The sequence below is a fragment of the Trifolium pratense genome, linkage group LG2, assembly GCF_020283565.1.
Source record: "Trifolium pratense cultivar HEN17-A07 linkage group LG2, ARS_RC_1.1, whole genome shotgun sequence".
Taxonomy (NCBI): domain Eukaryota; kingdom Viridiplantae; phylum Streptophyta; class Magnoliopsida; order Fabales; family Fabaceae; genus Trifolium; species Trifolium pratense.
Genome location: NC_060060.1, coordinates 66132779 through 66145045, shown reverse-complemented (window position 1 = coordinate 66145045; position 12267 = coordinate 66132779). Strand labels below are relative to the sequence as shown.

The following is a 12267-nucleotide window of genomic DNA, read 5'->3' as shown; positions in this document are numbered from 1 at the left end:
TGTAAGATGATAATCGTTTATAGTATATAAACACTTAGTCAAGCCATCTCTCGACCGATGTGGAACTTTTAACAATACACAAAAAAAACTTGTGAAATGAATTATTTGTTAAACGTGCTCTTCATCATCACATGCTTCCGATTCCCTACCGACAGTACAGTGGCTCCACAATATAGTAGAAAAAGCTAAAAACAGAAGAACCCTATTCCCTAACCAAACAATAATATTGCAGTACATAGAATTTTAGTGGTTGTCTGATCAGAGTTACTAAGACACAGCCAAACTAAACTCGGGCCACCAACTTTCACATAAGGACATATAATTCTTGATAATTGATTTGTAAGTCCAGATTCTTTCCTTTTTATCTACTTACACATATACAGACATAATATTACACGTGGAAAATATAAGTTAATTTGTTAAAAATTATATTTTAAAAGAAATTTCTTATATTTTGTCACAGATGGAATATTTAAAAAATGCCCATGAATCAAATTATTTTCTACTTTTTCATCAGCCATCACAAATATTATTTTGTTAACAAACACATCAAAATAGTTTTGGTAACTCGTTTTTAAATGTGTACTGTATTTATTTAAATTGTAGTTTATGATACCGCAATTTACAATGATGATATTTCGATAAATTGTGATTAATCCAGTTGAGTAAATAATTATTTTGACTTTTAACCAACTTCACATTATTTTTTAAACTCTTTCAAGCAAGTGAAAATATCATAGGACAAATATGTGACTAAAAAAAAGAGATAAAGACAAAAGAGGTGTAACAAATAGGAGAATCTGTCTTGCAACCAAACTACCTACCTAGAGAGGTCAGGAAATTAAAGTATGTTTAACGTGCATGCTACTCCACATTCATGTTGTGCAAGATGTTAGTTTTAGTATTTTATTACTACTTTGCTCCACAAACTTAATTTGATATTTTTATTGTTACTTTGCTCCACAAACTTTTGGAAATTGTGAAATCTGGATTGGTACTAGGTCCCTCCATCGGGTCCTAATGCAAAACATTTTAATTTGGACAAAACTAAGAGCAGCTTGTTGTATATACTGAGAAACATTTTAAATCTGAATAAGAGAATGAAAAATTGTATATTGAACATTGTATAAGATTATTGTTAGATATGTAACATAACTTTTTTATTTTTTAAGTTGACCTTTGTAGGTTGTTATGAATATTAAATGAACTTGACCTCGATTGGTGTGTATTTTAAACGTGAATAAGATTTTTACAATGAATGAAAAATTGAATGTTAAACATTATATAAGATAATATTAGTGAGAAAATTCATAAATTTAAGTAATTGTTAAGTTTTTGGGTTACACAGAGTTTCAAAACAGTATAAGACGTACTCGAAAACAATAAAGAGCAAAACACACCAAAAAGAAAAACTAAGAGAAGAAACACCAAACCAAATAAGCTCAGGAAACCGGCAGAAACCTCATGTACACCCAACGTGGACAGATAGGAGAACTTCACAAGAGAGGGAACCCCATAACATAACGAATGCAGTTTCTAAGCCACAACCAAATATGGTCGTCTCCTCCTCAAATCTCTATCGGCCCCAACAAATGATAAATTTCACCCACCACGCATAGAACAAAAGGGAAGGATGATCCAAGTGACTTACCAAAAAATCATTTCCATGAGATCTTTATCCGATCCACCAATTACTCATCTGAGACAGTATTTTCAAGAAAAACACCACTTTGAAACTTCCTCATAGATTGCGCAACGAAATGTCAAACCGTAATCAAGCCTAATCTAACCATAATTACCCCCACCCCATCGAGCCTCAAAGCTAGCAAACAAACTACTCACATTTTGTGGTAATACTACAACTCACCCTAACCACCTTAAAATAAAATACCAAACTTGAGAAGCAAAAACACAGGTGACAAATAAATAATCGCTCATACTTATATTTATTTTAAGGTGAATTTTTTAGCTACGAAACTATTTGACCCGGAAAAAGAAAAATCGCTCAACTCCGGCATTTAACCACAAAAAACACACGAAGTACCCACCATAATCGTGACAACTCTTCACTAAAGCCATCAATTACTAGTGCCCCATTTTTATTTTTCTAATAGTAATAGTGTCCCTTTCAAATATGTATTATCATTCTTCTATTATTACTCAAAATTCACTTTCTTGCTGTAAAATTAGTTTAAAAGATTCTAAATCCAACTTGCTCGTGACCCCGACAAAATTCACAATCCATATAGTAACATTTTGACCAATCTTCTCATACATACTTTTACAATTAAAGCATATACTAATTCACAGACCAGAATTTGCTGCCGTTCTAAAAGAACAAAATAACACGCTGTAATCAATCTCATTCATTGATTTCACATCGGACGGCTTACAATACACATGCATCAAAATCATCTGAACCATTCATTAATATCGGATGGTTGGTACTGTTAAGGTAGTTATAGCATGAAATCTGTTTCCCTGATTCACTCTCACACTCCATTTTATATACTCCTCCTTTACCCTTTACCTCTGCAAAAAACATCAAATGGCTCAGGTTAATCTCTTACTTGTTTCGTTACTTTTCTTAACTCTCTGTCTTCATTCATGTCCTACTTATGCTCAACTAAGTCATCACCACTACAAGAATTCCTGTCCTAATGTTGAAAACATTGTCAGAGAAGCTGTCAAAAAGAAATTTCATCAAACATTTACAACTGTTCCTGCCACTCTTCGTCTCTTCTTCCATGACTGCTTTGTTCAGGTAACTATCAATTCAACTGCATGCAAGTAAAATGTAAGAACCCTTTTTCTAATTTATGTTGTGCATGTTTGTGATATTGCAATTAAACAGGGTTGTGATGGTTCTATTCTTGTATCATCAACGCCACATAACAGAGCAGAGAGAGATCATCCTGATAATCTTTCATTGGCTGGAGATGGATTTGACACTGTTATCAAAGCTAAAAAAGCTGTGGATGCGGTTCCTCTATGCAGGAATAAAGTTTCTTGTGCTGATATTCTTGCTATGGCAACCCGTGATGTTATCACATTGGTTTGTTTCTTTCTTGATTCATTCTAATCTTTCATTTTGTTTCTAAAGAGCTTAATGGCGAAATACACACACACTAACTCAAATAGTAAAATGATACAAGAAAATTTGATATGCCGGAGCACAAGTTTAAATCTGCAATTTGCAGATTTAAACTTGTGCTCCGGCATATCAAATTTTCTTGTATCATTTTACTATTCAAGTTGTTTTTATGGGATTATTCTAAGCATAGAGAACCCAATTTTATTATGTGAAAAAGAAAGAAAAAAAAAGAATTAGTCATCAAGAGAAGGAAAAAAATAAGACAATTTTGTCTCATAGACCCAATTTTATTTTTTATTTTTTTTATTAACCCTTTTATTCTCATAGTAATGACGTTATGGCAATCCAGAGCTCGTATGCGAGTTAGATAAGTAAAGTTGTTAAGTTTTTTTTTTTTTTTTTTTGTCTGGTAATTTACTGGCTAAAAAGTACATGTTAATTTACAATATTCCTATTTACAATGATAAGCTGTCGAAAATTGTTTGATGTCTCCTCATTGATGTGCATGTTTAATTGAATTTATAGGCTGGTGGACCTTACTATGAAGTTGAATTGGGAAGATTTGATGGATTAAGATCTAAAGATTCAGATGTTAATGGGAGGCTTCCTGAGCCTGGTTTCAACTTGAACCAGCTTAATACTTTGTTTAAACATAACGGGCTTACCCAAACAGAAATGATTGCACTTTCAGGTAAAGCACCGCATGTTTTACACTTTTCAATTAAAGCTTGCCGGTCAAATAATTTGAAACAGGTGCCAACATTAGACATGATCTATGTTCCCCTGTGATTGCCATTATATTGTTTGAAAGTAACATATGAGAGATACTATTACTAAAAAAAATTGTTTAAAATTTTACCTTTAAAGATAAATAAATTGAATGTTCAGCTTCGAGTTTAATGTTGGTTTAAATTGATCATCTATTTTACCAATTGAAACATGGTTTTGCTCTCTCAATTTTTAAATGGGTCATGATAAGTTGATAACTAATATTCTAGTAAAAAAATATGTATAGAAAAAAAAGATAATGAAAATATATGAATAATTATCATTCTTAATAAAAAAAAATTGAAAAAAATATATTTTTTACATTTGTAAGAAGTTGACTATATAAATTTTAAGATATTTTTACTATATTTAGTTTCTTTAACAAGTGTTTTAGGAATTCGGCATTAGTTAGTATTTTTCTTTCTAAATTTAAGATTTTAGTGTCTTATTTCACAAGTTTTAGGATATTTATAAGCAGCTTAGTTTGGAGCTTATTTTTAATGATGTGTCATATTCGTTAGTGTGTTATTCTTTTATTTGGATCAGAAACAATGAATTTTAGAAGAATGGAATTATATTTGATTATTGAAACTGAAAAAGTTTATGATAGAGTTTCTAGTCCACTTTTTTTTGTCCAAATTAACAATGTTATATCACTAAGTGTAATATCACAAAATCAATGAGTATGTCGTATCATAAAAATAAGTCTGAAACTAAATTATGGAGAAAAAACATGAAACTTGTGAAATAAAGAACTAAAATTTTGAATTAAAAAATGAAGAACTAAAATATGTTTCAGTTGGAGACCTAATTGGATAATTATACTACAAAAGTATGCTACAAAGTAACTATACTCAAAAGTACATAAGATCCTCTTATGAGTCATTTTCAACTTAATCAATGCAAAATAAAAAATTTGAACATCTTCATTTTCCATGTAACATACCAAATAATTTAGTATTTCTAGTGATTGTCGGCAAGATATCCAATTTATATAGTAATTTTTTGACACATCCAATATATATTAAAAAATATAAAGTAATCATCATTGGAAATTTGAAAAAGAGCATGGAATAAAATTACTATACTTTGTCCCTGATTTTGACATGCAGCCGTGTTAAAATTCTTAAGAAAAATTTATCATTCATTTGAGTCTTACACGGCTCAAAAAATTAATCTTTACGGTTACACGCGGTGGATATCCGGTTTACGCAAAAAAAGGAATACTATACTTTGGATCCATTTTGTTGATTCTTTCATTCCTTTTACAGGTGCACACACAATTGGATTCTCACATTGCAACAAATTCTCCAATAGAGTATACAATTTCAAGACACAAACTAGAGTAGACCCTACATTAGACTTACACTACGCATCAGAACTAAAATCAATGTGTCCTAGAAATGTTGATCCTAGGGTTGCAATTGACATGGACCCAATTACTCCACATGCATTTGATAATGTTTATTTCAAGAATCTACAAAAGGGAAAAGGCTTATTCACTTCAGATCAAGTACTCTTCACGGATTCAAGATCTAAAGCTGCAGTAAATGCTTTTGCTAGTAGTAACAAAATATTTCGTGCTAACTTTGTTGCTGCTATGACTAAATTGGGTCGAGTTGGTGTCAAGAACTCACATAATGGGAACATTCGTACGGATTGTTCTGTGATTTAATTCACATCAAAAGTTTAGAATATTATGGATGAAGACATATGTACAATTTAAGGGAAATACTTTTGGTGTACATTTATTTCCTTGGTATATGCTTAAAATAATGGCTTAATTTTAGTCTCCTGTTTTAATATTCTTTTTCTTTCTCTCCATTAGGTTTTTGAACTAAAAAATGGTGATATATCATATTTTAAATGAAGTGTCATATAACTTGATAATATTAAATGATCAAGGGCTGTGAAATATAGAAGAAAAAATTTCAATGTCAACTTTAAAGATTATTCATTTTTGTAATTTAATTACTAACATGTAAATTATCTACGAATTATTCTACATCATTAACTCACATTTCAAATATGTCAAACCATCATTTTTAAGTCCAAAAATTTGAAGAACAGGCCAAAATTTGAGGGTTTAAAAATGGATGAATCAATTTTGTGAATGAATGAAAATAGAGGAACTAAACTGTAATCAAACCTAAAATAATAGGTTAAATTGCACTTTTGGCCTTCTATGTTTCAGAAAGGTGCGATTTTGGTCCCCTATGTTTTAAAATAGCAGTTTTGACCCCCTATGTTTACCCCCTTTTGCAAAAGGTTAATTTTGACCAAGTCAACGTTGATGTGACAAGTCACTTAAGTGACTCAGCTGCCACGTCATATATTTTTCACTTATAATTTAAAAAAAATAAACAAAAAATACTTTCTGGATAATATATTAATAAAAAAAACAAACAAAAAAAAAACACGGTGATGCTGTCTCTTCTTCTTCCCCGCCACTCCTTTCTCACCCTTTCATCTTCCAATCTCTGAACTTCTTCTCCAGCCCTCAATTTTCTTGACAGTTACAGTGGCAATTGAGAACTATGAATCTTAATAAAAAGAAAAGGAAAAAAAAAGTTACATGTTGAGTTGGATCTAAAATATAAACTGAAGTTTCATGGTGAGGCGGCGATACAGCGGTGAGGCGGTGGGCGTGGGACGGCTGTGACGGCAAGGTGGAAACACAGAGACGTCGACAAATAACCGTCTGTCCCTGCATCACCCTTCTTCTTCTCAACAGCGATACTAACAGAAATTCCAAAATTAATAGCTTGACCAAAGAAATTGCAGAAATTGGAAAATTAAAAACAGAAATTTCAGTTTCGAAAAATTAGTAGCACTGTTTTTGGAACTCGGGATTAATAAAACTCATCACTCAATTGGTCTATGACAATGAATATAATTAATACATGCCAGATGAATCTTCCTCCTTTTCGATGAATATGAAATCACCATGAAACAATTGAAGAAAATCGCCATACAAACTTGCAAGTCACGTGACTCTTCCTTTCCTTTTTTTTTTTAATTGATAAAAAAAAAAACTGATGTGGCAGCTGAGTCATTAAGTGACTTGCCATATCAGCATTGACTTGGTCAAAATTGACCTTTTGCAAAAGGGGGTAAACATAGGGGGTCAAAACTGCTATTTTGAAACATAGGGGACCAAAATCACAACTTTCTAAAACATAGAGGGTCAAAAGTGCAATTTAACCAAAATAATAAAAGGCATGATTCCTCTAATTTTTTGGCCAATTTTTCGAATTTGGTTTTCTCTAGTTTGACTTCGAGCATTCACTCACAAGTGCATGGTTCGCCTATTTAATACTAAGCTAAATAGTAAATAGACTCTTTATTGTAGAGAAATATTTGGATTCTTATAACACAAAATGGTGGCTATGGAAGCAGAGACGGATATACAAGGGCAGACATGGCATGGATCTATACTCTATTCCCCTCCATCGTTCCTAAATTTAAAGATACACTACTGCATGCCATCAAATATAAAGATGGATATCTAATTTATATTTTTTATATTTATAATGGAACTCAAGATCGAACTTATGGTCTCTAACATATTAACTAAATCTTTCACTACTAGATCAAACTTAGCGGCTTATGGATATCTAAAATATACGAACCAAATGGAAGTAAAAGCATAATGATAAAAGAAAATAATTGTCCGATGATGGTTTCTAGAAATCGAATTTTTTTATTGCTAGAGGGGTGAAAAAGAAACATGGGGGCCTAAAGAGAAGCCAGCTTGTCCGATTACATGGGCCCTCGGCCCACGTTTGTAAAAAGAAAGAATTGCATGATGGATAAAAGAAAAGAGATGGTTTTTCCTCCCCCCACCCCCAACAGAAAATTCCATTTTTCTAACTTGAAAAACACTTCAGGTCGTACAAAACGTTCTGAAAACACGGTTATGTAAAATTGAAAGATGTTTTCTCTTCCCCCCTCCCATGAATCTTTTATACCCCCCAATATTCCAATTTTACCTTTGCAGAAAAATTCGGTTCGCAGAAACTGAATTTTTTCTAGTGCAAATTCAGAGTAAATTTCGGTTTTTAGAAACCGAAATTTGTTTTCAAGGCAAAAAAAAACTTCGGTTTCTACGAATCGAAGTTTTTTCAAGGGCAAAATTGGAAATTTAGGGGGATAAAAGATTCACGGGGGGTGGGAAGAGAAAATATCAAATTGAAAATCTTATGCGTAGCAATTTTTTTAGTAGTGTGATCCCTAGCCAAAGTTTTAAGTACAAGTTATGTGAGTGGACAAGATATGCTGACTTCTGATCACTTACCTTCTTTTTATTTTTTAGTCATAATGATAAATATTACATGAAATTAACACACGTCGAAGATTTCATATTAAAATCTAGGATATCACAGACAATGGCGTCTTCAGGAACTTGAAGCAGGGGGTTCAGACTATTTTACTTCAAAAAAAAAATTTGCTTCAAAATTTTCTTATATTCTAGTTAGCAATTATTTTTTTGAATGAGAAATTTTTTTTGAAAATGGCTTAAATTAACATATAGTTTAAAAAAATAAAAATGGGAAATAGTTTTATAATGGAAAATAGTCAAAGAAAAAGTGTTAGTTAACTATATAATTATTTTAGTGAGATACTTTACTTTCGGTTATTATTGTAAGCAAAAAATATTTTTTAGGTTTATGGGAAAACTGATGTAACTGACATATATTAAGGATTGGTTACATCAATTTTTCAATGAACCTTAAAAGTGGTTTTTGCTTATATTAGTGACTAAAGGGAGTATAATTTTTTTTTAAAAATAATTTAGAGCATTAGAGCCAAAAAAAATAAAAACAATATATATTTTTTGGATGCCATATTGTCCTTTTATGTTTGTTACCGGAATCAAATATATGATAGTTTTAAGAAAAAATTTCGACCCTTAAAATTTTGCACTTTGTTTTTTACTTATGTTAATGCAATTAAAGACATAAAATACCCTGGGCCACATAGTAAAGAGCCCAAAAATGAAGACACAAATTAAAGATGTTTTCTCTCCCCACCCCCCGTGTTTCTTTTATACCCCCTGAATTTCCAATTTTACCCTTGCAAAAAACTTCAGTTTATAGAAACCGAAGTTTTTTTTGCCTTGAAAACTGAAATTTACTTTGAATTTGTACTAGAAAAAATTCGGTTTCTGCGAACCGAAGTTTTTTGCAAGGGCAAAATCGGAATATTGGGGGGTATAAAAGAATCACGGGGGGTGGGGAGAGAAAACATCCAAATTAAAAGCTGGACATATATAGTAAAAAGCCCAAAATATGCTTAAACAAAACCTAAATAGCAGCACCATCTTCCTTGCCGCAGTTTCTGTTCTTTTTCTGCGTTAGTTCTTCCCAGTTTCTGTTTTCTTCTGTTTTATTTTTTGGCCTGCATCTTCTCACTTCTCTCTATTTTCTTTCTCTTGTGTTTTCTTCTTTTCTTTGGTGGGTTCAAAGGTAAAATTTTAGGGGATTCAAAGTGCAAAATATACAAGATATATACATAATTTTTTCAAGTTCAGGGGGTTCAGGTGAACCCTCTCAGCTCTACCTAGCTACGCCCCTGATCACAGATATTCAATATAATAATTTTGATATTTCGCCTTTAAAATTATACTAGACCATATTTTTTCTATACACCTATCATATCAACACCTCATTTTTTCTATACGCCTATCGTATCACCAGTCTCTATATTTTTCTATTTCAATGCGTTTAATAAATGTATGAGGTCAATGGGTGATCATGAAGGTCCAATGCCTAGAAAGGTGACCTCCATTGCGGGTGTCTTTCTAAAGTCTACCCAAGTGGTGGGGCATACATCATAATTTGTTGTTTTGTGGGGGGGTTTGCATTCGCGCGCCCCTTAAAAAAAGTGTATGAGTGTTAAAAACATTTATAAAAAAAATACCTGAAAAGCCACAACCTGCACAAGAAAATAATACGTACATACATAGTGTGAAAATTGGTCATGAAGGTAACCAAGCAGATGCAAAGATAACATTATTCCCTTTCCAAGTAAGCACAACAAACTCATCTTCTTTCTTCAATCCCCATCCAACTGCATGTTCATCAAGCATAGCCTTAACTTCTAAAATCGAATCCTCGTCGAAACAAATCCCTTGAAAATGCGCATTTCTCATTCGTTGTTCCCACTTGATTTTAGGCTCAACCCTCTCAACTCTCTCAATCCCTTCATATGCTATCACATTTTCAATCTTCCAACAAATACTTGCTTCATACCACTCTCTTTGTTTACTCCCTTGTGGTAAAAATGTGTCCACAATGTCTTACGGTATCCAAAGAAAATTAAACGTTGATTTTAGTCTACAAACCAAATCATTTGATGTTAAATCCGCGTCTTCATCCACTAAAATGACAATTGTTGGATCTAAACTCCGTAAAGCTTCTAGAAACATTGATCGCAATGACGAGGAAGAGTTTGGATTCATATTCGTATGATTAAGAGTTTCGTCAGGAATATAATGAAGTATCATGTGACAGTTTATTACCAATGCTTCATGAGTTTTATCATAATGTTGCACTTGCACGCGTAGATGTTCGATCAATGAAGCAAATCCGTCTGCATAAGTTGAAGAAACAGCTTTGAATTCCATAATCACATTTTTTGATTTAGCAAAATTAACCAATTTTGCACCTAATTCGTCGTAAGAAAGATCAAGCAAAGGTGGAATTGGCATATGAATGTTCATATTCCTAAAGTCCGCGACCGTGAGCTTGATTAAAGGAGGAACCTCATCGCGATTAGCAATGGCATCGATTAAAGTAGGAATCTGCATGCAATGTGTTAAACTCAAATCAACAATGTGAATAACTGAAAATCCTTTAGTAGCTTCTACAATTGTAGAATTAGCTGCTGTGAAACCGAAACGATGCCAAGGTGTTAAATCAACAAAATCTGCTAATTCAATAACAGAGAATTTGTGGATTTGCATAGCGAGGTTGTTATGGTTGTTATAACTACTTGTAGTTTCTGTAACCACTTCGAGCATTTTGCAACTACCGGTTTTGGATGCTCGATTTATGAGAGCTCGAATAAAGCTTCCGGCTAGGCGTTGATTTGAGTCACCGTCTTGTGGAGTTGTGTTGTTGAGGACCCAAAGGATTTGTTGTGCTAGTGTTGCATTGTTGGTTTCAATTGCGTTGGCACAGTGAACGAGTAACTGTTCCATGCAATTGGTTTTGTTGAAGTGTTTGGTTTGATGAAAAGGTGAAAACCGGAAATGTTGGTGTGAATTGTGTCATTGATATAGATGAGAGAGTATAAAAAAATATGTGGAATAGACCGACCTTGCTTATCTGTACATTCATATATTCGAGATGTTATTGAATTGTTGAATTAAGATCGGACGATTTAGATTTAAGTTAAATATTTTAAATCATTAACAAAAATTAAAATATCCAATTTTTAGACAGTCCAACCTCAAACGGCCTATTAGGTCTGCGTGAATCGCATGAAAGAGGAGTAAAAACACTACCAATACTTATAAATTGATTGAGAATATTTCTACTTTTGAATTCTTATCGTATGCTCTAACAAGACCTTTTTAAAAAATAGTATAATTAAAATTGTTAACACTCTGATATCTTAAAATTTTGTTGTATACTATCTTTCAAACATTTCATGTCAAGTCATTTTTAAATATTTACAAAATATTTAATAATTTGTTAATTTCCAATTTTAATAAATATATTTGCACTCTATATGTAGGAGTCGAATTTAAATCCTGGACCCTCGGTTATTCATTGAGTTGGATTAGCACATTAGACTTTGAGCAATGGCATAAATGACTTTGACATCACATTTTTACTCAAAACATTAACTGGACTCTTATATCAATATTGGGTTGTTGACGGGAAGTCACACTGAGTTAGATCAACACATTGGACTAAAACATTAGATTTATGAATCATTTCATTTATATGTTGTTCAACATCAACTCTTCCAACCAATGTAAGACTTATAACTCACATTTATATATGTCTCAAGGAACAAAACTTTATAATACTAAAAATATTTATAATCAATGTTATCTTTATGCGTTAGTAAAGTGTACATAATGTTTTCTAGAAATGGATTTCCTACTGTAACTACGTCGTCACAACTGTAGACCGTCCAATCTAAATTTAATGGCGGGGATTGATTACCGTGAGAAATTCCCACAAAAGTGAATTCTGATCCACGTTTTCTCACCAATAAAGTGAGAAAATTGATACAATAACACATCAACACAACTACTAATAATTTTAGAAAATACAATAATTAAATGCAACATGTATTAAATATGAAATGTGGGTGGAATGAATATGATGTAGAGCGGAGAAAAGAGAGAGGGGAGTACTGCATAATTCAGTGAGAAAATATTCAATTTG

The 12267-nt window shown here is 32.2% G+C and overlaps 1 protein-coding gene, 1 non-coding gene and 1 pseudogene across 2 annotated transcripts; 2 read left to right on the top strand and 1 right to left on the bottom strand.

Annotated features, from left to right (window-relative positions):
- Positions 1-1294: 1294 nt before the first annotated feature.
- LOC123906343 (peroxidase 51-like) lies at positions 1295-5651 on the top strand. The gene is made up of 4 exons (XM_045956252.1): positions 1295-2764; positions 2855-3055; positions 3620-3785; positions 5134-5651. The coding sequence occupies exons 1-4, from the start codon at positions 2549-2551 to the stop codon at positions 5535-5537; spliced, it is 987 nt and encodes a 328-aa protein (XP_045812208.1). The 5' UTR covers positions 1295-2548; the 3' UTR covers positions 5538-5651.
- A 3937-nt stretch (positions 5652-9588) lies between these two features.
- Positions 9589-9742, top strand: LOC123911910. The gene has a single exon (XR_006810782.1). It is a non-coding gene; the product is annotated as a U1 spliceosomal RNA (small nuclear RNA).
- A 100-nt stretch (positions 9743-9842) lies between these two features.
- Positions 9843-11069, bottom strand: LOC123905249 (annotated as a pseudogene).
- Between the last annotated feature and the right edge of the window lie 1198 nt (positions 11070-12267).

What these genes read in the sequence shown, in the direction of transcription:
- LOC123906343 (XM_045956252.1), top strand. Translation starts at nt 2,549, where the DNA reads ATGGCTCAGGTTAATCTCTTACTTGTTTCGTTACTTTTCTTAACTCTC. An exon ending in TCCATGACTGCTTTGTTCAG is followed by an intron (nt 2,765 to 2,854) that starts GTAACTATCAAT and finishes GCAATTAAACAG; the next exon opens with GGTTGTGATGGTTCTATTCT. An exon ending in AGAAATGATTGCACTTTCAG is followed by an intron (nt 3,786 to 5,133) that starts GTAAAGCACCGC and finishes TTCCTTTTACAG; the next exon opens with GTGCACACACAATTGGATTC.